The sequence below is a fragment of the Armigeres subalbatus genome, chromosome 3 (assembly GCF_024139115.2).
Source record: "Armigeres subalbatus isolate Guangzhou_Male chromosome 3, GZ_Asu_2, whole genome shotgun sequence".
Lineage (NCBI taxonomy): Eukaryota > Metazoa > Arthropoda > Insecta > Diptera > Culicidae > Armigeres > Armigeres subalbatus.
Window position 1 is genome coordinate 335,016,850 of NC_085141.1, and position 25,858 is coordinate 335,042,707.

Below are 25,858 nucleotides of genomic sequence, written 5' to 3' on the forward strand. Positions count from 1 at the left end.
CAGCAACCCTGCAAAGACGGTGTTCGCCTCTGATCCGGCAGACACGAGACGACGTGGAGCACAGCGAGCGAGGTGGGCAGACTAGGACCAGGTGCAAAACGACTTGGCGAGCGTGGGGCGCATTCGAGAATGGAGAGATGCGGCCTTGAACCATGTATTGTGGCGTCATATTGTTGATTCAGTGTTATCTGTAAAACTAAAAAAATGGAAATAAAATGTTGAAAAAGTCACGCGTCAGAATCATCTTTGAATCATCACAGAATCATCGTTCTGTGACGAATTTTCTGCTCTCTGTTCTGCTCGGTTCTGCTTTCTACCCGTGATGTTCGAAGGCAACGGCAAAAAGATAGAGACATTTGCCTTCCTGGTCGATGGATGTGAGTCTACACCAGTGGTCCCCAGCATGCTTACTATCAAGGGCCGCATTGAAATTTTGAACTGTTGAAGCGGGCCGCAGAAGAAGAATTTTGGAGCTTAGTACAAAATGATGTTTTATCGCCGTAGCTAACTATGAGTCGATACTACTGTTTCTTAGGGGGTCCCGTAGCGTAGTTGGCTACACGTTTGCCTTGTAAGCGAATGATCATGGGTTCGATTCCCAGCCCCTCTACCAAACCCCCGTCAGTCGCCGGATCCACAGCCCATACGGTGGCGTTTTAAGGTACGCACCTTACCGTCACGACTGCCTGATGACGACTGACAACTTGTTCTTCTCGGAGGCATTCCTCCAACGTTACCCGGAGTAAATGGCAACCGAACAAAGCAACGATCATTGCATACACGCCATGGACAAACGGACATAATGGACTCACGACAAAAATGAACTGGCAACGACAACAATAACAAATAATGTATATCTAAAAATAGATTCCAGGTGAACATTTCAGCAGTGTTCCATAAAACTTGACTAAATCTGCACACAAAAACAAATCTAGCAATCATTGTATAAAATCTTGGCATATACAATTCTGTAAGCTTTTTATACAAAAATTGTATTAAAATCTTCCGAAATTGTATATGCTAAATTATTATACAGTTTCTGTAAGGTTCTTATGCAGAATTGTATTAAAATCTGCCATCCGCTGGTTGGGTGTGCATTCCGAATGTCAAATGAATTGTCTGAAACCTTCTCTTCATCAAACAAAGAAAAAATCTTGATACGTTGACATAATAGTTGATAGTCAACGTGTTTCCTGGAGTTAATTATCTAGAAATTTTTCCGTTGAATTTCGCGAACCCTTACTTATGTTTAAGAATAAAAGCATCCTTATTACGGAGCAGTGTGAAGCAGCATTATTCTTACATGAAGTTCAACATTAAACTCGTTTCAATATGCGAAGAAAAAATTTGCTATTTTTATAGCCCGGGGCAATAACATCGAAGTATGTTTGCTATTAGCCTACATAATATTTATGAAGTGATGAATTTCATGAATCATGATGATAACACAATTCATGCCTTCAACAACATAATGGTTGATAAAATACTCGACTGCAACAAAAAAAAATTGGCACAATGAAAAGCTTTTCTATGTATAATGCTTAACAGTGGGCCACATGTTGTGTATTCTCTGAAACCCTTCGCGGGCCGCAGGAAAAAGCTTGGAGGGCCGCATGCGGCCCGCGGGCCGCACTTTGGGGATCACTGGTCTACATTGATGGAAGCTGGACTTGTAGAGGATTTGGACATTGTCGGCCCCGAGGAATTTCTTTGGCTCTCATGGGCTGGTAATATATCTCGCAAGAAGAAAGGTTCGCAGCGAATCTCAGTTGTCATATCGGGTTTAAGATTCGAAATCAGCTGAACAGCGTACGTACGGTACAGAAATCGATGCTGCAGAGCAAATCATTCCAGTTCTTCGAGCTACATCCACATCTAAGAGGTCTTTATTTGCTATGCTGATGTAGTACCAAGAATCAACATCGGCATTGAACACGCACAGTTGCTCGCTACCTTAAAGATGCGTGAAGGTAGTGTAATCGAACCAATTGAATCGAAGACGTGGCTGGGCTGGTACGTGTACGGTTAACAGGCCAATGATACCAGCGCTATTAAGCGACGGCAACTCGCCAAAGAACTAGGACTACGAGCCGAAGGAGCCGGAGAAGGTTCATCTGATTTGGTATGCCACAGCGCAAGTAAACGGTGTCTTGCTCAATGATGTGCTTATAAAAGGACCAGATATGTTGAAGTCACTGTTCGCAGTCTTACTGCGCTTCCGTCAGATATCAGTAGCCGTGTGTGGAGATATCCGAGAAATGTTCCACCAAATTCGGATTATCCCACAGGACAAACAGTCACAGTGGTTCGTTTATCGCGATCAAGAACCTCAGATCTTCGTCATGGACGTAGGATTTGATATCCGAAACTTTTCATCCAACTCCTCCGATGTTCTGCGAAATTTGAACCAGACGTGCAGGACGAGTCGATGATTTTGGACAAGATTGTAGACGCCAAGCGTATCTTAGGGATGATATGGAGACCCGCAGTGGACGTACTCATTTTTGACATCATGCTAAGGGACGAGCTCGTTAAGCTACTAGTGGAAGGACACACGCCAACGAAACGTCCGGTGCTGAAGCTTGTTATGTCGCTGTTGGACCCATATGGATTCATCGTACATTTTATCGTACATGGTAAGATTCTCATGCAACACGTTTGGAGATCTGGTACGGATTGGGATGAAAAGATTGTGACTGGCTTACATAAACTGTGGAAGGACTGGACACTGCTCTTGAGGCGATTGGGAAAAGTCGAGGTTCCTCGTTGTTTTATCGGTTTATTTTATCAGTTTAAAACATTTCGATGAGTGCCGTGATCTGGAGTTCAACAAAAGTAATCCAAAGGGTTAGCAAAAGGGAATTGAGAAGTGTAGTCCGCTATGAACTAAACCACGATGACGTCACGCGCCGATTTTCAGTAAGAAGAAAACACCCGCTGCCGGGCAATGTTTATAAAAAAATGAACCACGACATGAACATCCGGTGAACTAAAATGCTCCGAGTTCACTGAAATATTCATCGGCCTGCAGCGGATGTCGATGTCACTTTTCCGACCGATAAGATGAATAATCGTGGAAAAAGAAAACGTTTGTGGTTAAGTTCATACAAGCAATCTCCGTCAGGGTTTGCAGAAAACGCTCTTAATAGATTACGAACAACAATAAAAGAAAGGCAAGAACTGTTTCGAATCATAAAAAAAAAATATTAGCAAACTTGTATTATACTTGTATAATACAAGAGCGAAAAAATAGAATCGGATAGACAGCCCCCACAGAGAAGTGATTATTCTCGCTCATTTTGTGTTGGTGACCGCATGGCGAACAGCTGTGTAAAACAAGTTGAAATGCATCAAGATCCCCGCGTTTGGAGCTTTTATGAGGTATAGCCTCCCGAATCAGTTCTTTATCATGACGGCTTGGGAAAAAAGACTCGCAATATGCTATATATCGTATATGTATACAGAGATGATAAGTGAGAGACTTATTCATTCTCTTTTGGATTCGATCATTGGTCCCCGTTTATTAACGATGTTGGTGTTATAAGAATGAACAGCAGAATTCGCGAAGTCGAAGCAAAATTCTCCACACAAACAATGACAGTTCTTTATGGGTTTTTACAGTAGAGCAACATAGAGGAGGAGATGGCGGCCATGTTTCACTCAGACTCTGACAGATAGCAATGGAATTTCCCGTAGGAGGGAAGAGCAGAATTTGCTTCGACTTCGCGAATTGAGGCTGCACCCGGCGTGACCTTTGGAACAAAATATCCTGTCATATTGCCGATAGACCACAAGCTAACCGCTCTTCTCGTCGATAGTTGTCATCGTCGCTTCAAACATCAGAACCGTCAGACGGTGTTTAACGAGATTCGTCAGCAGTTTCGTATTCCGAAGTTGCGCTCTCTGCTACAACGTGTCACTAAAAAGCTGTGCCGAAACCACCGATGATGGCGCCACTGTCGAAGGTTCGGTTGACGCCCCATATCCGAGCATTTAGCTGCATTGGCGTAGATTACTTCGGTCCAATCCTTGTAGAATAGGATCGGAGTCTGGCAAAGTGGTGGTGCATTTGGAGATAGTACTCAGTCTTTCAAGGCAGTCTTGTGTGATGGCGATTCGTAGATTTTGCACACGCAGAGCACCTCCATCTGATGTCTACTCCCACAATGGAACCTTTTTTATGTCTTTATTAGCGAGACTTTCAGCCCAAGGCTGGCTCGTCTTGATCCAATGGAACCTGTTTCTGAGGGGCTAGCAATCTGTTGATGGAGCCGCTAAAAACCATTCATGAAGGTTGTGCAGCAATGCGATGACGAGCTGGCACAGCTGCCCCCCATATGGGCTGTTATTGGGAGCGTATGGTGCGTTCGGTGAAGGCAACGATGGGAGATATTGGACAACATGCTCGTTTTCCTAACGAGGAAAACTGGAGACTGTGATGCTGGAAGCGGAGACGATCGTCAACTTACGACCGCTGACGTACGTTCCACTGGACTCTGTCGAACAAGAGGCGTTAACCCCAAACCACTTTTTGCTATACGGCTCGAGCGGAATAGTACAACCGAAGAGTTCATTAGTGTGTGAAGGAGTTATACTGCGTGATAGTTGTCCCAGTATCTAGCGGACGTGTTCTGGAGACGTTGGGTCCGTGAGAATCTATCAACATTATCGAGACGGATAAAGTGGTTCGAGCCCGTGAAACTCGTGAGACTGGGAGATGTGGTTGTTGTTGTTGACAAAAACAAGCGGAACGGATAGCTGCGTGGTCATGTCATAGAAATCTCAGAAAACAAGAACGGCCAAGTCTGAAGTGCAGCGGTAAAAACCGAAGGAGGGATCTTACAACGACCAGTGGTGAAGTTGGCTTTTCTAAATGTTCGCTATAACCAGAATCAAGTACCATTGGAACTACACAGGAGGGGAATGCTGAAAACCATCATTCTACTAACACTGTGCTAGAGGTAGTGCCGATTCCGGACGCTCCATTACAGCCGTCATCGCGACAGAACGTCAACGAAAGAATGCAAAGGGAGAGAAGGAGGGGATTGAAAACAGACAAATAATCTAACATCTTTGTTAACCAGCAGTGTCTGTGTCGGCGCAAATTGATATCATCCCTTAGGGCAGTTAATTCTGTTGATTTTAGTCAAATCTCATCAGTGCCAAGTTCTTCAGGTCCTGTAAGGAGTTCTCTGTGAAACCCGTAGATTCCACTGTCCGATGGAGTACTGTTCAAGCCCTTTTAAGGCTAATTACCGACAGGACTACGTTTCGATTTCCTTCGGGGTTATATTCCGACACGTTAAATGAAAGACCAATCAGAAGTTCTGTGTCGAGGTTTCGTCAATTGGGTAGTGAAACATTGAATCTTTAAGCTGCTTCTGTTGAACTGCTAAACAGAAGTGTTTTCCACCGCCCCTGAACCGTCCGATTCTCAACAAACTTAAAGATTCAATTGAGTGAATATGGTACTGCCTAGTAAGCTTGGTCGAATAAATTGATTGTTCGTGCCGCTGTTGTTAATGCTTGATGGATGTTTGAATAAACGAGAGCTGGAGTCAATGTTGGTCAAACTGTTTGACCGTGTGTACGTTACATAAAAGATAAAGATTAGTCTCAAATCAATATCTACGGTAACGGATGAAAGTGATGCTACTTTCATACAATAGTCTAGACTTGCACTACATATGAATTTGTGCGAAATAATCAATGCTAATGCTAATGCTACTCAGGAAAATCACGTAGTTCAATAGTGTTTAAATAAAACTACTTCGAAGTTTGATGGCATTCTCTGAATTTAATATTTTACTACACCCAACCAGCCAGCGGATAGCAGATTTTAATACAGTTCTGCATTAGAAACTTACAGAAACTGTTTAATAATTTGTCATATACAATTTCGGAAGATTTCAATACAATTGTTGTATATAAATCTTACAGATTTGTATTATTTTAATACAATATCTGTATAAAAAGCTTACAGAATTGTATATGCCAAGATTATAAATAAATGTCAGATTCAGGTTTTTTGTGTGTATAAATTACATATCCCTTCGGCTGATGGGCACGGTAAGAAAATTCATCAAATCTGTCTGTCTTATTTTTATACTATCTGACACCTAAAATATCACCATCCATTTTGATTTTTTTGACCATTTCATAAAAATATCTAAAAGGAAACTTACCGCTGGAAGTGCGAAGAACGAAATTGCAAACACGCTAAAGCAGGACGCCACAATTTTTCCCATCCACGTCTGCGGCACTGTGTCTCCGTAGCCTATTGTCGTCACGGTGATAACTCCCCACCACAGGGCGTCCGCATAGCTGGCAAAGTCCTGCCGTCCGTCCGGCCCCGTTACGTCCTTTTCCGCTAGATACACAAAATACGAGCTAAATATTAGCCCCAGGAATCCAATGTACAGCGTCGTTATCAGTTCCTAGTTCGGGAATAAAGATAATCGATTCAATTACCAGAACATGCACCAAATCATCAGTCACCAACCTGCCGATGAATGAAAACGACGGATCCAAGAAGGCGCCAGGTACCACCCTGCCGGTCCACATGCAACATCCGGAGGATCTGCAGAAACCGAATGCCTCGGATGGCACTAGTGGCGAACACTTGTCCATTTGAGCCAACTGACAGCACAACCATCGATGCTACTACTACTATTAAATCTGCAATGGAAAATTGAGAAAAAAAAGGAAAAAAAAATCCATTTAGAAACATTAGCATTTTATCCAGCCACAATCCACCCACTTCCGTTTGAACTATATACCAGCGGAAGCGGAAGCACAAGACTCTTCAAAGCAAGAGGCAGATCTTCATGTTTGCATAATGCACATAACCAGGTGGTGGCGGCACGCTCGCTGCACTCGGGCTCGTCCTGGGCCCTGGCTATGGCTGCCGCCAAGATGCCACAAGAAAGTCTCTCGTGGGCTGAGCATGCTGGCTTATGCCAACGGAGGAGGGTTCATTAAAATAACAAATAATGTGAACAAGACTCCAACTAATATGCATAATTGAGGGGGAATTATAGTGGCCCGCGGTGGTGGCTGGTACACCTGACCACTTCCGATTCGGAAGTGTTTCGTTTTGTTTCAGTGTTTTGGATTTTACTAATACAATAATGGAGAGGGGTGTTGATCATTATGAGTTACGTGCCACATTATTTGAATAAGAAAATATGTAAATTGTAGAATAAACTATAGCTCATAAAATTCTTTCCAGATGTCTACAATGTCTACAAATGATTCAAAGGCTCAAATACCGCACTTTAATTGAAATCTTATTTATCGTTGCCGAGTTTGAGGATTCTTCTCGATACTCCGCTCGTTGTGAACATAAAAAAGCCACAAGGACACACATGTGGCTTCATGATAATGATTTCACTTGATATGCCACGCATTATTTAGGTCCTACGTAAAACTTAATGAAAACGCCAAATCATTAAATTATTTCAGAATCTCATAAATCCTCTTGAACTATATGGAATAAAATATTTAATAAGTCATTAGACTTAAAAATCTTTTGAAACGCATTTGTTGTACCATGGTAAATATAAAAATGAAATACTTGACATACCGTGCGGGACCGAAATCCGTCCACCTCATGAGATATCAATAAATTAAAGGAGGTTAAAGGTAATTAATGTAGGAATAATAAATCTTATCCTGTTCAGATACTTGACAGTAAGCTTCTAGTTACATAGAATTGGAAAGAAGGCTTTGAAATTAAAACAAAAAATCAAAAACAAATCTACACCCACCAAACGCGGAGTTTATGCCGCCATTTTGTTTTCGGGTAGAACATAATTGCACCAAAAGTAACTTTGTTTTCATTGCTAATTGCAAATCATTACATAAGATAAGCGGAATACAAATCGAAGGGATCGCTTCTCAAGGTGCTTATCGAACTATTTACAGTGCTAGTTTAGTCAATCAGACTGTTTCAATTTAAATATTTAGTTAAGAAATAGCTGTACGGATTTTGATCCTTTGATTCGAAATCCGTCCACGGTGTACGGATTTCGAGTCAGGAGTAGTTAATTCAATTCATTATTCTATCATGTTTTTCGTAGTTTTTAATGAGTAAATGTGAAACACTTCAAAAGTAGAGGACTTCATGCGCTTGTGTTAATGACAAACGTTTTATTTACATTCGATTCCTATTTTCTAATGACTTTTTCATATACTAAGGTGCTTAAGTGTACGGATTTCGATGCCCCACGGTAACGATCCTCTCGAATCCATTTTGACCTTCAGGTCACTTCGAATCACCTTCTCTTTTTTCGTACAAAATGGTATGAAAGTAATACAATGCCGATTTAAATATTGTTCTTACTGTCTGCTCGACAAATCTCGCTGGAATACAATTAATGCGCCCATAAACTTGATACGGCGTCGAAACGCTAATTTACTGTAAGTCTACATCGTGTGAAAGTATGCAAATTCCGCTCCAGCATATCAAAAGCGTGTTTTTTTACGTTCGTTAATAAAGATTTCCATACCATAATTAATAATATGAATGGCGGGGTTGAGTGGCACTCGTTGCGGTATGTGGAACCGCCTCCTCCACCCCCGCCACGGGTATTCAAGCAGAACAAAAGCCCCGTTGGTGGTCAATCACAACACGACGCCATACCGGGAAGTGCTGCTAATTAGCTGCTCTGCGGCACAAGCAGCCCATCATCGCCGAATATGGTTGCCCGTTTGCTCGCCCATTCGGCCGGGATCGGTAATTGACCGCACTCTCTTTGGACGGACGGAACCCATTAGCAGCGCCACTTGGTCAGCGAACCGAGTGAATCTGCTCAAATCGTCGGCGGAAATTATTAGCCATCATCGTCATCATTGGCTCTCTTCGTCCTTAGAAAGGGCAGGGATGGAATTTTTGTTTGGTGTATTTTTGCGAGTGAGATGCTGACGTGATAATTTGGGAAAGGCCCGATTAAGTATAAATAATAGGGTGTGATGATTATGCAGTAGAGACCTTTAATTGCGGCAATTCGATTATAAGAAAGACGCTTAGGGAATATTAGCGATGTATCAAAGTCTAGATTCTCTTCGCTGCTGAAAATGAAAGAGAAATTTCTACACGTTTCTGAAACTTTTGAGATTTTTGACGGATCTAATTTAGGACTGTCTTCAGGTTTTATTAAAAGACATTTTGAAAGAAATGCACAATATATATGAAATAATTTACATCTACACATCTACATAAGTACACAAGGGAATTTGTACAGCAATTTGCGGGAAAGGCATGACAAATGCTGGGTAACGCGTACCTGCAGGAATAAAATAGACCCCATTTCGCAGTTCTTTGCCTCTTACCCAGTAACTCCTATCCCTACCTTCCCGTGGTGCTGGCCGGGGTACGAGCAACCTTAGGGAAGGTCGGGTAACCAACCGAATTTTCGTCGAACGCTGGCAGGGAAGCGTTCTCCATGTTAGGAGTGGCTCAGCATCTGTGCTCCATGCTTAGGGCGGTTGAGCATCGTCCGAGTGCCAGCGAGGGACTCTGAGCAAAATTGTGCACCATGGCCCACCGTGAATTAAGCATGCGGCCCTCTCAGCCTTTTTGGCGGCCCGCGAATGATCTGGAAAAATATACTACATGTGGCCCATTGATGAGCTTTACAGTTAGAAAAAGCTTTTCATTGTGCTTACTTTTTCGTTTTACTCTGGGAACCTTTCAAGTTGGAACGATATTTAATGATGCTGTAGCACCACATATTTCTTTGCTTATTTTTTTGTATAATAATTAAGCTGACATACAAAGTCTTAACCAATAATGAATCAGCAGAATATTAAACTTCAAGTAAAAACAATGTTGATTTGCAGTGCTCCATAATAAGTGTGCTTTTAATCCTTAAAATAAGATAGGTTTGGCAAAATTTAAATAAAAAATGGCAGAATTATTAACTTCAGAAAATAAATGTAAACCTTCAACTATCGAATCAAAGTATTAAACGCTACAAAATATTAAACGCAATCAAGATTTCATTCAATGCACCAATTGATTGGAGAAGCTGGGTGGAGTGGTTGGGTTCGATTCCCGGTGCCGGTCCAGGCAATTGTCGGATTGGAAATTGTCTCGACTTCCCTGGGCATAAAAGTATCATCGTGTTAGCCTCATGATATACGAATGCAAAAATGGTAACTTGGCTTAGAAACCTCGCGGGTAATAACTGTGGAAGTACTGATTGAACACTAAGCAGCGAGGCGGCAATGCCCCAGTGGGAGGTTTAATGCCAATAAGAAGAAGAAAAAGAAGTAAACAATAATCCTAGAGCATAAAAACATAAGGCCAACATCTTTGAATCAGTCAATATATTTTACTTACTTATGGATCCTGTACACCTCCGGTGGTGCATTACAGACATCAAAGATCTCCATGTTGAGCGTTGTCCAGCTATCGCTTTAACCTGTTGCCAGGATAGATTTCGGTCGACTTCTTTTATTTCTAGCCTCTGAGTCTTCCTCTGCTGCGATGTCCCGGGTTCCAGTCTAATGCTTGTTTACAGATTTCGTTTCCGCCCCTACGTAGTGTGTGGCTGACCCAGCAACACTTCCGATCCCGAATTTCTGTTGCTATCGGCTTTTGGTGACAACGACGATGGAGATCCAGTTGTGAGGCCAATAGGCCCGAATTATATACCGCAGGCATCTGTTGATGAACACCTGCAGCCGTTAAGTGTTCTCCACTGATACACACCATGTTCCGCTAGCATATAACAGCACAGATTTCACGTTAGAGTTGAAAATTTGTATTTTGGTGCGTTCACTTATCTGCCTGTTTTTCCAGATATTTTTTAAACTCGAAAAGGCAGCCTTTGCTTTCTTGATCCATGCGCCTATGTCGATCTTGGTACCGCCGTCTGACGCCAATTGGCTACCAAGATATTGGAAGCTCTCAACATTTTCATCTGGTTGCCCGGCTACTGTGAAACTGGAAGGGGTCACCGTGTTTACATCCAACGATTTGGTTTTGTTGACGTTGATGACTAAGCCTGCCGAAGATATCAGAGCGCCGTTGAGCTAGGAGTGCAACGTCATCAGCCAATTCGAAATCGTTTAGGTGCTCCATGGTTATAGGCTGCCATAACAGCCCGCGGTTTGGTTCACGGTCAATCGCACCTACCAGAATCTCGTCGATCACGATGAGGAACAGTAACGGTGATAGAATTCATCCGTGCCTCACACCAGCTACTACCCGGATAAGGTCGGACAAGACCCCATTGTGCAGCACTCTACACGAAAAGGCCTCGTACTGTGCCTCGAAGAGGCCGATGATTTTCTCAGTAACCCCCTTGCGTCTCAGGACGCCCCACATATTCTCGTGATTGAGACGGTCGAAAGCTTTTTCGTAGTCAATGAATACCAAGTAAAGGGACTCTTGGAATTCGTTGACCTGCTCCAGAAGGATACGGAGCGTAACAATATGGTCCACACAGGATCTTCTGGCACGGAATCCGGCCTGCTGCCGCTGGAGAGTCGCATCGATCTTCTCCTGAATCCGGGCTAGGATTACTTTGAATAGAACTTTGAGAACGGTACACAGCAACATAATGCCTCGCCAGTTATCGCATACAGTCAGGTCCCCTTTTTTGAGTACCTTCACTAAGATACCTTGCATCCAATCAACCGGGAAAGTTGCGGTGTCCCAGATATTACGAAATAAACGATGCAGTAGTTGAGTGCATGTCATGGGGTCAGCTTTGAGCATCTCGGCTGATATGCGATCGACCCCTGGGGCTTTATTCGATTTCATGCTTTGGATGGCTGTTTGAATGTCTAGCAGTGATAGAGCTTCGGTATTGACGCGTGTTATACGTCGGATCCTAGGCAGATCATGCCGAGGTGGTGATGGCCTGGCTGGCACTTGAAAAAGTTGTTCGAAGTGCTCGAGCCAGCGTCTTTCACAGGCATCGTTGCATTCATCTTCGCCCCGCTTAAGCGTCGTGAGATATCGTAGAGGAGGCGAATGTCCCCGGTTGCTGCGGTTCTCTTTCCTTCGTCGGCCAGAGAGTCTGCCCACGCTCGCTTGTCCCGTCGACATGAGCGTTTTACTTCTTTCTCAAGAGCCGAGTATCGTTGACGGGCTAAGACGCTCCTCTGGCTTTTGATCACTTTATCGTGGCTTTGGCTTCTTATCGCTCCTCTATCTTCCTCCAGGTCTCATCGGTGATCCATTGCTTTCTATGGGTGCGCAGTTCGCCCAGATTGTTCTCGCTGGTGGCGATGAAGGCATTCTTGATGGCGGTCCATTGGTCTTCCACGCTGCCACCTTCCGGAATATCTGCAGCACGCGTCTTCAATTCTTCAACGAAGGACCGTTTCACCGTGGCATCTTCCAGTCGGCGTGTGTTGAATCGTCGTCCAACTCTCTCCTCCTGCCGACGAATCCGCGCAATGCGCAGGCGTATTTCGCCGATGAGGTGATGATGATCAGACGCGATATCGGCACTACGTTTATTCCGTACATCAAGAAGGCTCCATTTCGGCCACACTCCCAGCGCCTTGCAGCGCAGGAGGAGGCCACGGACTTGTGGCTTGGGACGGGAAGAGTACTTCGATAAGCCTCGCCAACCGGTTCGGGGGGTAAAGAGCCCCCTTTGGTCTTGGCCATCACTATCCTAAATATAGGCGTCACCCCACGGATTCGCGTTGGCACCCTCGCACAGGTTGTCGAAGCACGCTCTCTTTCTGCTCTTAATGGCCTTGTTAAGGGCCAATCTCGCAGCTCGAAACACTTCCCGGAAGACCGCTCTTTTCTCCTCGGTGCGGGCTCGTTGCGTCCTACGTCTAGCCTATAGGCAGGCTGATCGTAGGGCTGCAATTTCGGCACTCCACCAGTATGCCGGGCGTCTGCCATTTCTTGGCAGGGCATAGTAGCATTGCACGCGCGTGATAGGACAGCTACCAGCGCATCCCCGCTTAGACGGTCGGCGCTGGCCTTCAGTCCCAGGGCCGCGGTGAAAACTTCGCTGTCGAAGTGATTGGACTTCCACCCACGGACCTGACAGGGATCACCCGCCCTCGGACGCTGCACACCATAGTTGATCTTGAAGCGAATTGCTAGGTGATCACTATGGGTGTAGCCCTCGTCTACCCTCCAGTCCAGGTCAGAGACCAGATCGGGGCTGACAAACGTTACATCTATCCACGACTCGGCCTCTCGGTGCTACTGGCTCCGTCATTGCCAAGCACTGCGTCGAGTTTTGCAAGTGCCTCGAGTAACGCTTGTTCCCTCTGATTGGTGCAGCGGCTGCCCCATTCCACTGCCCAAGCATTAAAATCTCCCGCTATAACGAACGGGCTCCGACCTACTAGGTCGGACGATAGCCTGTCGATCATCTGGTTGAACTGTTCCATTGGCCACCTTGGTGGGGCGTAGCAGCTACAATAGAACACCCCATTGATCTTGGCTATCGCGACACCCTCCGTGGAGGAGTGTACAACCTCTTGAACCGGGAACCTTCCCGTTGTGCAGATTGCCACCGACCTAGACCCGTCCGCCACCCAGTTGCCGTTGTCGGCAGGGACGTTGTACGGGTCGGACAGGAGGTCGACATCGGTCCTCGAATCCTCGGTCCACAGCAGTTGCTGGGCAGGTGCACAGTGGTTCAGATTCAGCTGTGTTACTTGCACGGCTTTTTCCGGGCCTGCTTCTTACTGGCGCAGATAAGGCACCTAGGTACCTTGTCGCATTCCTGCGTCTTGTGTCCCTCCTCGCCGCAGCGACGGCACATCTTGCTTCGGTCTGGGCCCTTGCAGTCATAAGACTTGTGCCCGGACTCAAGGCACCGGTAGCACCTGTCCACTGAAGGTGGCTGGAGCACGCTTACTGGGCATTAGGGCAGTTCAAATTTCAAAAATGTTCGAAAATTTCAACTCCCATGTGTCTATTAGCATCATTTTGATAATATAGGAGTCCTGGCAAAATTTCAGGCAATTCGGTGGCCATTTAGGGGCGCGAAGTCAATTTATATGGAAATGTATGTATGGGAAAAACTAAAAATTAATTAAAATCCCCCTACAACTCTTAAATCGTGATGAATTCAATTAAACATCCCCAGCCTCTACTTTTGGAATCTATTTGAGCTCAACCAGTGGGTAACTCATTAATTTTGATTTATATTTCCACTGCTACGTTGAGGCTAATTACACCATTTTAGCCGTTTATCACATATTCACACTGTCAATAGAACCGTTTAATCCACTCATAACTAATGTTTTTATCAAGAGGTCTCATTTATATAGATTCCAAAAGGGTGGTTAGGGATGTTTGTTTAAATTCATCGCGATTTGACAGTTGTAGGAGACTTGAATAAATTTTAAGTTTTTCCCATACAAATTTCCATATAAACATAAATTGACTTCATGCGCCACCCTAAATGGCCACACCGAATTGCCTGAAATTTTGCCAGGACTATATTATCAAAATGATGCTAATAGACATATGGGAGTTGGAATTTTCGAACATTTTTGAAATTTGAACTGCCCTACTGGGCATACTAACCAGCCGATCTTTAACTTCCCTTTCTCAGTGACCTTTTTGGCGTCAGCCACGTGTAGTCTGAGATAGGCTACCTGCGTACCAAAGAATCCCCCTCTTAGACGTACAGAGGACCGCTCAACCTCTGTGCCGCACTGCTCTTTGACGGCAGAGACGACGTCTTCCGTGGTCGTGACCTCGTCCAGTTGCTTATACTGGAAGGTCACTTCTGCACCCAACGACCTGACCTGTGCGCCGTCACCCAAGATCTCCTGGGCAAGCTTTTTCTAAGCTACCCCGCTGGATTGCGCGCCACGCTTCAGTACCAAGATCATTTCACCATTCTTGGTACGTCTGACGCTGCGCACATCCTGGCCCAGGGCCGATAGGCGCTCGCAGCGAAATCGCAGGAAATCGGCGTATTTGTCCTTGTCGGTTTTCACCAACAAGGCTTCGCCTCTGTCTCTCACCTTCTTCGTAGGTTGAGGGGTGTTTGACTTCCGCACCCTACTGACCAGTTGCCAAGGATTTGCGTCCCCTTCGGCGGATACCGATGGCTGGCTGGGGCCTGCTTGTAGCACAGCAACTTGTGCCTGTCTAGTGCCTTTCGCCTTCTTGGGCACACGACCTTCAGGCTCTGGTGCACCATCCAGGCGACGCTTTGCCTTAATGGTAGCGCGTTTGGGTCGCTTCGAGCTTGGCGTTTTCTTACCCTCACTGGCCATAAGGGCGGTTGCCTCTTTCGCCGCAGTAACACCGCTAGGGCAGGAGAGGGCCTTGGTCTGCGGACCTTTGGCTACCTTCTCTGCTGCCGCTACACGCCTGATATAAGCGTCCTGTTCTTGTCTCTTCTTGTCCCTCTCACTCTAGCTGATGTCAGAAGGACAGGCTACACTATCAACTAAGTACGCAACCCTTAGCTGGCGGTCAATTGTCATCGGAAGACCCGTAGAAGCGTGAGTATTGGAACTTGTGAGGACCAGAGCTATGTTGGGCGCTTCTTCCCGGATAAAAGCTCACCATTTCGTAGCCCAAGAATGCTTTAAATGAATCACCTCATATCAACTCCTACATAGTTTCTTTTTATCATTATATTGAACTAAAAAACCACTTTTATTTCGCTTGGTAATAGTCCCCGGGAACTCCATTCCATGTTGTGCGTCAAATTTTTGGTTTCGATGGCACGATTGCAGACGAAGATTTTCAGTCTACCTTGGTCGGTCCTGATCCAAGATAGAATGGTGGTGGATTCGGATCAGAGGGTGATTCTAGAAAAGGATATGCTCAAATTACGCCAAAGATGGAGCTAAGCATCCGTCTCTCGAATAATCCAAGTGCTTGCAAGTCCTCCTCGAGCATTGTCCATGTTTCATGTCCGTGAAGGACTACCGGTCTTATCCGCCCCTTGTACATGACACATTTTGCGGTGAATTTGTTTCGACCACAGTTTCTTCTGGAGCCCTTCTACACATGATGAGGCTTCGTATTTCACGACTAACATTGTTGTCAGCCATTGGCAGATAGACGAATTCCTCGACCACCTCGAAGGTATCCCCGTCTATCGTAACACTGCTTCCCAGGCGGGCCCTGTCGCGCTCGGTTCCGCCCACCAACTGTATTTTGTCTTCGACGCATTCATCAACAGTCCAACTTTTGTTGTGATTCAGGCGGGTGTGCAGTTCTGCCACCTTTGCAAATGTGCGGACGACAATGTCCATGTCATCCGCGAATCAAATAAATTGACTGGATCTGTTGAAAATCCTACCCCGGCTGTTACACCCGGCTCTTTGCATGACACCTTCTAGCACAATGTTGAACAACAGGAACGAAGGCCATCACCTTGTCTAAGTCCCCGGCGCGATTCGAACAAACTGGAGCGTTCGCCCAAAATCTTCATACAGTTTTGCACATCGTCCACGGTTGATTTGATCAGTCTGGTAAGCTTCCCAGGGAAGCTGTTCTAGTCCATTAATTTCCATAGTTCTACGTGGTCGATACTGTCGCCTTGAAATCGATGAACAGATGGTGCGCTGGGACAAAAGATATTTTAGTTACTAGATAAAGATTGTCGCTTCGGTTCCCTTTGTTCTGCTGTCCGAAACATGTGTGGTACATACCTGTCAAATCGTATGGATTTTCCTTCTTTGACATTTAGCTCCCCTATCCTCGCCAGCAAAAGATGTTCCGGACAGCGACGACAGCGACAATCTTTATCTAGTAACTAAAATATCTTTTGCTGGGACCTGGTATTCACGGCATTTTTGAAGGATTTAATGAAGAATGAAGAATTAAAATGAAAAAAAAAATCAAAAAAACTCCTCGGATTTGTAAAAAAAATGTTTTGAAAATCCTCAAAATTCCCCGATTTTTCTTTGTTGCTCCCTCAAAATATTATTTTTTGTACAAAAAATCTGAGGGGGGAGACATATTTGTTTTGGCCTAACTGTTATGCAACAAATAGAGTTTTAAGTAGTAATAGAAGAAGCAGATTACGGAAGCGGTTTCAAAAGAATTTATTGTAAAGCGTATGCCCTCCAAAATGATCAGTTTTATATCAGTTTGAAATTCTTCTCGTGATAAGCACTTATCGGATATAATTCTGTTAAAACCCTTATTTCACCTTCAAATTAATTGATTATGCTAAAGTATACTTTATTTCGTCATATAGAGGAGCAAAATCTATCCGCAATACAATCAGCACGAGCTATCAAAGGTACGATAGCGAATCCGATCCACTTTAGAGGTGGCTAACCATCTGAAATTTTAAATATCTCTCGCTTAGGATCATTCTGTCAAAGGTACAATAAAGTAGTGGAATTAAATGTAATACAATCGACTCTCTACATCTCGATGTTCTATATATCTCGATATCTCTCCCTATGTCGATGGTATCCTCAGTCCCTTCAATCTACACATATTTGGGCTTTCTACATCTCGATAACCTCCCTTTCTCGATGTGTTCTGATCATATTTTGTTCAGGATTCACTCTTCTTATGTCGTTATGTTCAAATTTTTAGGCTACTAGACCATCTTTGGACAATAGCAAACAATTTTCCTTCTATTCCTCGATCTCTAACTATCTCGATGGTCCCTTCAACATCGAGATGTGGAGAGGCGACTGTAGTACTAACTCGTCTTATGACAAGATTGTATAGATAACCAAATTTAAAAAACAACCTCAAATTTTGAGTAATTTGAAGTATGATATTAGTTCAATTAAGTTTAGAAATTCTGCTAAATCTCGTTAAAAGCTAGTTTTTGGTGGCGAAATTTATGATTCCGCCACGCTCAAATTCCGCGAAGTTCCGCGGAATTTTATTTCGAACCACCTGAAACAATTTTTTTTCGAAATACCGCATATGCTTAATCACTTACTTTTTTGTATCACATATTAGAATGCACGAGAAAGGCACCAGTACCGTAAGGGGAATTAATAAAGGGTATTTTTTATTTATTCCAAATTTCTTTGAAAAATGTATTTTTATGTAGAGTTCATTTTTTGTGGTATCTGTTACGAACCATCTGTATTCCATCTATCTGTATTTATGCATAGTTCTACAAGAACTGGGAAATTCCCGCATAATTAATTTTCCTTTTGCAGCCGAGTGCCCACCCAATTCAATATTTGAATTTGTAATTGTAAACTTTGAAATTCACAAAAATCCTTTCCAGGTTACATCGCGGTCGCGAAATCCATCGCTGCCTTGCAGCCAATCCACCCCACCGAAGCACTCGCTAGCGTAAACCTCTATTGACCAGCTGGTTGCGCTTCTCACGTCGAGCTAAGGGGTCACATGAATAATTCATGAATTCCGCCGCTTTTGGCTACTTTTGATCCTCGCTGCTCTGTCTGTCCCGGGGCCACACACCTGAGCACTATGCGAGGATGCCACCGCGTCGTCGTCCTTTCACTACGTATTGCATAAGGTTTGACCACTTTGCTCGAAATGCAAACCCACCGCAAGGAAACTCAAACAGGAGGTTGGTCATGGTCGTCCAATCTCAAGCTGAAATCCAACCAGCACGGAACACGAACGTGTTCGCATTGGGTTTGATGTTGTTATTTTTATTTTCGCCAGGTGAAAAGCAACTCCTGATGCGGAATACTAAAAATTCCGCTTCAAAACGGCCACAAACAGTCGCTTCCGGTGGTGCGGCTGACGCTAACGCCTTTCTCCTTCGCGATGTTCACGATCCTCATTAGCATTTCAATTAGGGGTTGGGGCAGCGTGTGAAGTTGTTTTCGCCTAATGGTACGGCCTTGGGGAGTACAGTAGCCCTCAGTGTCTGCAGACAGCTGTACGGTCGCTGGTCACTAAAGGACATGCCAGCGAATCTCTGTTATGTGTCCACCATTAGCGAACTGAAAGCGTGGGGATGATTTTCACGACTGAATTGCCCATTTGCCGAGATGGAGCGATGTTCGAGGTTTTTCCCTGCAGAGTCGTGTTCCATTTTTGTAGCTGATTTTGAATTCAAGTTCTGAAATATGCATCCGGAGCTTCGAAAACATTGTTTAAACTCGCAAGGACGAATGTTTACCCAGAACTACCCCAATATTTAGTTCTCCTTCTAATAGATAAATGAAAATAGTATCGATTTTTCATCAATCATACGACACCATAACAGAGCCATCGGTTCATCGGTTCTGTAGAATTTTCCAACAAGGATATGACACTGCAAGCTTCTAAATGCACGAAAATGCACCGTGCTGTGCATGGTCACGGGGGAAGTCCAATTTGCCAGCGGGCAGCATGGAAATCGTAGTGGAGCCGAGTCAAAGCCAACCAAAAAGGATCATGCAGCTTCACTATTTCATTGCTATTCCGTAATTTTCTATAGCATGATGGATGAGATGCAAAACGAACTGGATAGCTGCTTTATTCATATCCTCGCTCGCTATAGTATTCCACTTCGTAGGTACATCTGTTTTACTGATGCTATGTTCCACCAGCATGAATTTTCTTGATAATGTGTGTGATGCAGCTTGACGCTAAAACTCCGTGTTCTACTATATTTTATTGCACCCTTGAACAACTCAAAACTGCTTATCGGTGGCGCCGCTCTCAGATCATCATATTTTGGAAAAGCCAGCCCCCATTTTAACTCGTGAGGCCAAGTTGGTACCTTCACTGAACGAGTAATGTTCTTGCGGTAAGAGCAGGTTTGTAGCGTGACTAATAGATGGGATGCAATTTGGGACACCGCCCAGAAGTGGTTGCGCTGCCAGGAAAAAAACATCATAAGGAACTAGAACTTTTGCATAATAAAATAAACCGCTGCTGAGGTAGAGTATTATGGACTGCTGTTTCTCAAGAAAAATCTATCATGTGGCATGAAAAATATTCGTGTAGAGCAACTCGGCAGATGCTGAGTTTGTCAAAACTTTTTTTAATGCTGCAGTAGCACGTGATTGAGAGAACTTGTTATGTGTTTTCGTACTAGTTAAGAACTAAATGCAAGAACGATAGGTTAGTTAGCTGCCGAATGTTTTATTTTGGAATCACATATTAATTGATTGATGAAATTAATATCTTTTCATATAACGTGAATGGATTTTGGTTGTTATTTATATTTATTGATAATTGTCGACTGGAATTAAAGTTGCTTATGGATGTGGCTTTCTCAGTCTGAGGATAATCAAAACGGCTAGATTTTGAAATTACCCGACGTTTCGGCCAAATGTATGTGGCCTTTTCAAGGGAAATTACTGGAAACATATTGCACAATTATGTAACATAACATCAAACAGATATTGAACATAGGCCTACTTTGTCAACCGTTTTTCGTTCGCTAATTAATGCCTGTTGTATGTTTTGGGCTTCTTGTACGCTACCTAATGAATATAAATAATTATGGGGCGAACTACGGAACATTATCACATTGGATTCACAATTATACACATTAAAAAACAATAATTATGATGATATACGAAAAAACACTACAACACTGTACGATACAAAACGGCAATTTCAAAGATGGTGGTGGATTTTAATCTGTTTGTCGACTATTCATTTATGTCGCCTGCTGTTGTCAAGTTCTGTGTATCGAAGGTGAGCCAGCCAAGGACTGAAAGCCTCCCTAATAAAGATACGAAAAAAAATGTTCTGTGAATTATTTCTCACTTTTTGAGTGCGAGAGAGTTTTTTAGCAGTATGTAAAATACCAGCATACGTACTGTTTAACCCATCTACATCTGTACGATAGTTGACCGTTCTCGGTGTATTGTGTATATGACACATTTCTATCGATGTTAGAAATGTAATGTAATGTGCAATATCTGTTCAATGTTATGTTACATAATTGTGCAATATGTTTCCAGTAATTTCCCTTGAAAAAGGCCAAATACATTCGGCCGAAACGTCGGGTAATTTCAAAATCTAGCCGTTTTGATTATCCTCAGGCTGTTATTTATTAAATCATTTAATTTCATTTCAAGGGTGAGTATTTACATTCTCCTATTTCGTCAACATTAAAGAGAAGTGATAAATAAAAAGTGAGAAATGGGAAATAACGGAGGGATCGAAGTGTGCCGCGCTCGCGAGTGGACGTGCTATTTTTTCCTGCATCGAATTTATGTCATTTTCTCTACGATTCGGCTGATGGATTTACAAATTATTATTAAATATTATAAATTAGTGTACAACAATGAAGGTTCAAAATGAATAGTGTAGTAACAGAAGAAACATTCCGAAGGAGAGGTTGTGAGTAGGCTGAGTGCCCGTCCAATTGGATTCACTGTTTTTGGATGCGTCTGCATACATTTTTGCATATAAACTTCCAACGAGCTTAGCAACGCCCAGAGCATCAAGGCATTAAATAGAACCGAATAAGAGGACGGCACATCTATAAAAAAAAAAAAGAATAAAGTAAAAAGGAAAGTAAAAGCAAGAAGGAAGAAGGAAGATGGAATAAGGAAGAAGGATGAAGGAAAAAGGAAGAAGGAAGAAAGAAGAAAGAAGAAGAAGAAGAAGAAGAAGGAAGAAGGAAGAAAAAGAAGTAAGAAGGAAGCAGAATGAAGAAATTAAGATGAAAGTAAAATGAAGTTAGATGACAGCAAAGGAAGTAAGAAATAGTAAAGCAGAAGGAAGAAGGAGAAACGAAAAATGACAAAAGTAAAACGAAGACGGAAGAAGGAGATAGGAAAAATAAAAATAAAAAATAAAAAAAGGAAGAAGAAAGAAGGAAGAAGGAAGCAGAATGAAGAAATTAGGATGGAAGTAAAAGGAAGTTAGATGGCAGCGAAAGGAAGTAAGAAATAATAAAGAAGAAGGAAGAAGAAAAAAAAAACGAAAAATGACAAAAGAAAAACGAAGAAAGAAGAAGGAAATAGGAAAAATGAAAAATTCAAAAAGGATGAAGAAAAAAGTAAAAACCCAGAATAATAAACCTAGCGGTAGAGTAGAGTGGGGCAGCAGTACGCACTTAGTTTTCAATCGATCAGGTAGCCCTTATGAAGCAAGCTTCTACATACCATATCAATGTCGACGATTCGTATACTCTTCGTATATGTTACCCAGTGGCAAAAATATTGAAATTATTGTAATTCGTTTTAGTAGAACCCTTATAAGAAGAGATGTGCAAAACGCACTCTTACCCCACCGGAAGGGTAAGAGTGCGCATCGGATGGGGTAAGAGTACACAATTTTTCAATCATGTGTTTAAAAATAAGAAATAAAAAAAAATAAAAATAAGATTATATACAAAAAAAAACTACTGACGTAAGAATATACGACGTTTCGCGTGGCTTGAACAATGGAATTTTCTGTAAAGAAAAATTACTACCTAATTACATAACTGAAAATTTAACCATTTTATCACCCCTCCCCGCTATCTTAAACTTTTTGTATGAACCCTCTAAAAATTCTATGAATTGTCATACATCTCGCAACCCCTCCTAGCTCAGCGTTGCGTAATTTATGGCACGGTGTGTTTGTCCGAAGAGGCTTATTTTCAAAAAATCAGTATCTCTGAAACACTCACTACACGAAAGTATAGGTTTTCCTCTTTCACGTAGGTGCATTTTTAAAATGTTCTATCGGGGGTCATGTTTCCGTACATTTTTGGGGGGGTTAAATCGACTATCATTTGAGATTTGTATGGAGTTTGCACCAAAAATAGTGAAAAAATAAAAATTGTTCTAGATCCCCCGATAGAACATTTTAGTTTACCCACTATATGAAAGAGGAGAGCATATACTTTCACGTGGTGGGTGTTTCGAAAAATAACATTTCCCCATAGACACACCGTGATGGATGATTTTTTGATTAAATGATTATCATTTAGATGAAATTGTGTTTTCGGACTATGCTGAGGTGTAAAACAATACCAAATACAATTTAATTATTTCGCTTTGTTTGCTAAGTCCTTTCTAACACTTAATTACTTATCTTTAATAGGAGAACTTTCGATAATTTTCAATTTCTGTCCCTTTTTTCCTTGTTGTGGATCTTTATGCTTTGGAAGTAGTCTTATTTCGGCAAATCAAAACACCTTCCTTTTGCCAGTGGAGATATATCAGCTTCCACACTGATATTCAGAGGCGCCGTCACGTTCTGAGACGTGGGTAGGACAAACTGGATTATCAAATCTATTGAATACTTTTAGAGACTTTCCGGAGATCCCCCAGTCATTTCTAGAGATTTTTTCGGACATCCTCAGATAAGTTATAAATTCCCTGTTAAGACAGTCTTTAAATTTTATAAAATATTTGGTGGTCTTAAGCAATTATTACTAACTTCTAAGAACTCGAACCCTTAGAAATATTCGGAAACAACTACGATCTGTCAGTGAAGCTTATGATCGTCCAAAAATCTCTAACGGAGTTCAGTACTATTTACAGTTTTTCAGTTTTCTTTCTAACTTCTATGGATATTATGCAAACGTGAGTATATTTGTGATTCCTGCAGATTCCAATAAACTCTTAGAAGCTTTCAACATTTTTCTCTCTCATAGGCTTACTACCAGGCATCCGTATGGGCTACAATCATTATAAAATGCTTCATATTCGCATATTTCTGCGATTGTTCTCTCATATATTTGCTTCTTTTCTCAACTTTTGGATGTGATGAACTAATGATTAGATGAACTAATGGCAGTCTATTGACTACCGCTTCTGCCTTAGGGACAGAAGGTTTGACGAAGACTAAACAACTATATCACATAATGTGAAATAGGCTACATATTTTTTAAGTAAATCCTCGATCCATACTTTTGGTCATCTTCCTTATCAAGATAACTATATTTCCTTTCCGTGCTTATGTTCGGATTCTAAGGTTTTCTCTAGTAGCAACAATAAAGAGGGGGGTCCCGTAGCGTAGTTGGCTACACGTTCGCCTTATAAGCGAATGGGCATGGGTTCGATTCCCAGCCCCTCCACCAAACTCTCGTCAGTCGCCGGATCTGCAGCCTATACGGTGGCGTTTGGGGTACGGCCTTACCATCACGGCTGCCTGATGACGACTTACAACTTGTTCTTCTCGGAGGCATTCCTCCAACGTTACCCGGATTAAAATGGCAACCGAACAATGCAACGATCATTGGATACTCGACATGGACAAACGGACACAATGGACTCACGACAAGATGAACTGGCAACGACAACAATAACGAATAATGGATATCTAAAAATAGATTCTGTGTGGATTCTGTACAGCAGAATACCATAGTAGATCACGGCACAGTAGCGGTTTAGAACACAGTGTGCCTACCGAATAAATACATGAATAAAAAAAAAGTAGCAACAATAACCACACAAAAATTTCTCTCCTTTCCCAACTGAATGGACCCGTACCTATGTAGTGAATATCAACCTTTATTCACTTGCATCGTAGGACACTTTACACAAGTAATGACCAGTCACGGAGAAGCAACCATTGAAAAGTACAGTCAGTCTTAGCTAAGTTCATCTTCTTCTTATTGGCATTACATCCCCACACTGGGACAGAGCCCCCTCGCAGCTTAGTGTTCATTTACCCTTTCCCGCCCACGAATTTTTTCAAAAATTTCAATAGGAAGGAATCATCTTTGAGAAAAATGCTAGAACAAAAGTTATTTAGCATAGCAAAAAATAGTGGAAAACGAAAAAAAAGTTTTTGATTGTAAATCAATAGTCAATTGATTGTTTTCAATAGTTTCACTATTTGTTCTCAAAATTGATTATATTTTCAGTCTAATGGAACCATAAAGTTGTGTCAAATATTCCTTTTTGTTGTTGAAACAATTCGATGAAGGTTAGAAGGTGCAAAATGTGATGGTGCTCCACAGACACCATGGGCGGGAGAGGGTTAAGCACTTCCACAGTTATTAACTGCGAGGTTTCTAAGCCAGGTTACCATTTTTGCATTCGTATATCATGAGGCTGACACGGTGATACTTTTATGCCCAGGGAAGTCGAGACAATTTCCAAGCCGAAAATTGCCTAGACTGGCACCGGGAATCGAACCCAGCTACCCTCAGCATGGTCTTGCTTTGTAGCCGCGTGTCTTACCGCACGGCTAAGGAGCTAAGTTAAGCTAAGCTATATTCTTGTTTAGATATTCATCTTTTGATTACTTCACCTGTCAGTCTGTCAATTTTCTTATAAAATTCATCATTAAGAACTTTTTAAAATGGAAAGAATTCTTCATAGACTCTGAGAAGTATTTCGGAATAGATTTATTCTTTACAATCCCGGAAACATCCACGACTGCGCCACTGCTGATATTCCTCCCTCCCCCTCCATACGGGAGTTTGGCAAAAGAAAGGTCGTGCGATTGATACCATTTCACCCGATTATGTTTTTACACGGCCGTGTAAAAATAACTAAGCGCGTTATACTCCCATCTCTCTTAGTGCATTAAATCGCTGCTATTGTAGCTTGTGTCTGGGTTACCTATAGAAAATTTTCTTCATTAACTCTTCATTCTTCATTAACTCTTCAGCACTATCAACTGATTCCTACTTATTCCTACTTCTTCAAATCTTCCTAGCAGCTTAAGCTATTTTCTGCCTTGCCTTTCTTGGCTCAATTTCAATTTCCACTTTACGATTACAAACTCGAATTTATTTACCGCCAGTATTTTTCACTGGTAAACCTTTTTTCCTTCTATTTGCCTTTTCATGTTCTGCTTCTAAATCGTAAACAATCAACAACTTAGCATGATTGGTTCCACATACAATCTCACCCTGCTGGTAGCGCTCATTGCTCACGTTTCGTTAACATTGACGACGTAAGTGCTCGGCGCCATCAACACTCCCCAGCCTGTAACTCCGACAGCCGTTCATCGGTTGCATTGGAATTATCACCAGGCACTTCTACTAACACTGCTAGGTTCGCTACTGCCCGCCGAACCTTATCATTCGCCGCCACGATTAGC

The 25,858-nt window shown here is 42.6% G+C and overlaps 1 protein-coding gene across 1 annotated transcript in view; it reads right to left on the minus strand.

The window, feature by feature from the left end:
• Positions 1 to 25,858, minus strand: part of LOC134221316 (potassium voltage-gated channel subfamily KQT member 1-like) — an 802,936-nt gene that overhangs the window by 84,381 nt on the left and 692,697 nt on the right. The window contains exons 7-8 of the mRNA XM_062700517.1: positions 6,503 to 6,678; positions 6,186 to 6,437 (exon numbers count right to left, since the gene is read on the minus strand). Of these exons, the coding sequence (XP_062556501.1) occupies positions 6,186 to 6,437; positions 6,503 to 6,678 (428 nt within the window). The remainder of the gene's footprint in view (positions 1 to 6,185; positions 6,438 to 6,502; positions 6,679 to 25,858) is intronic.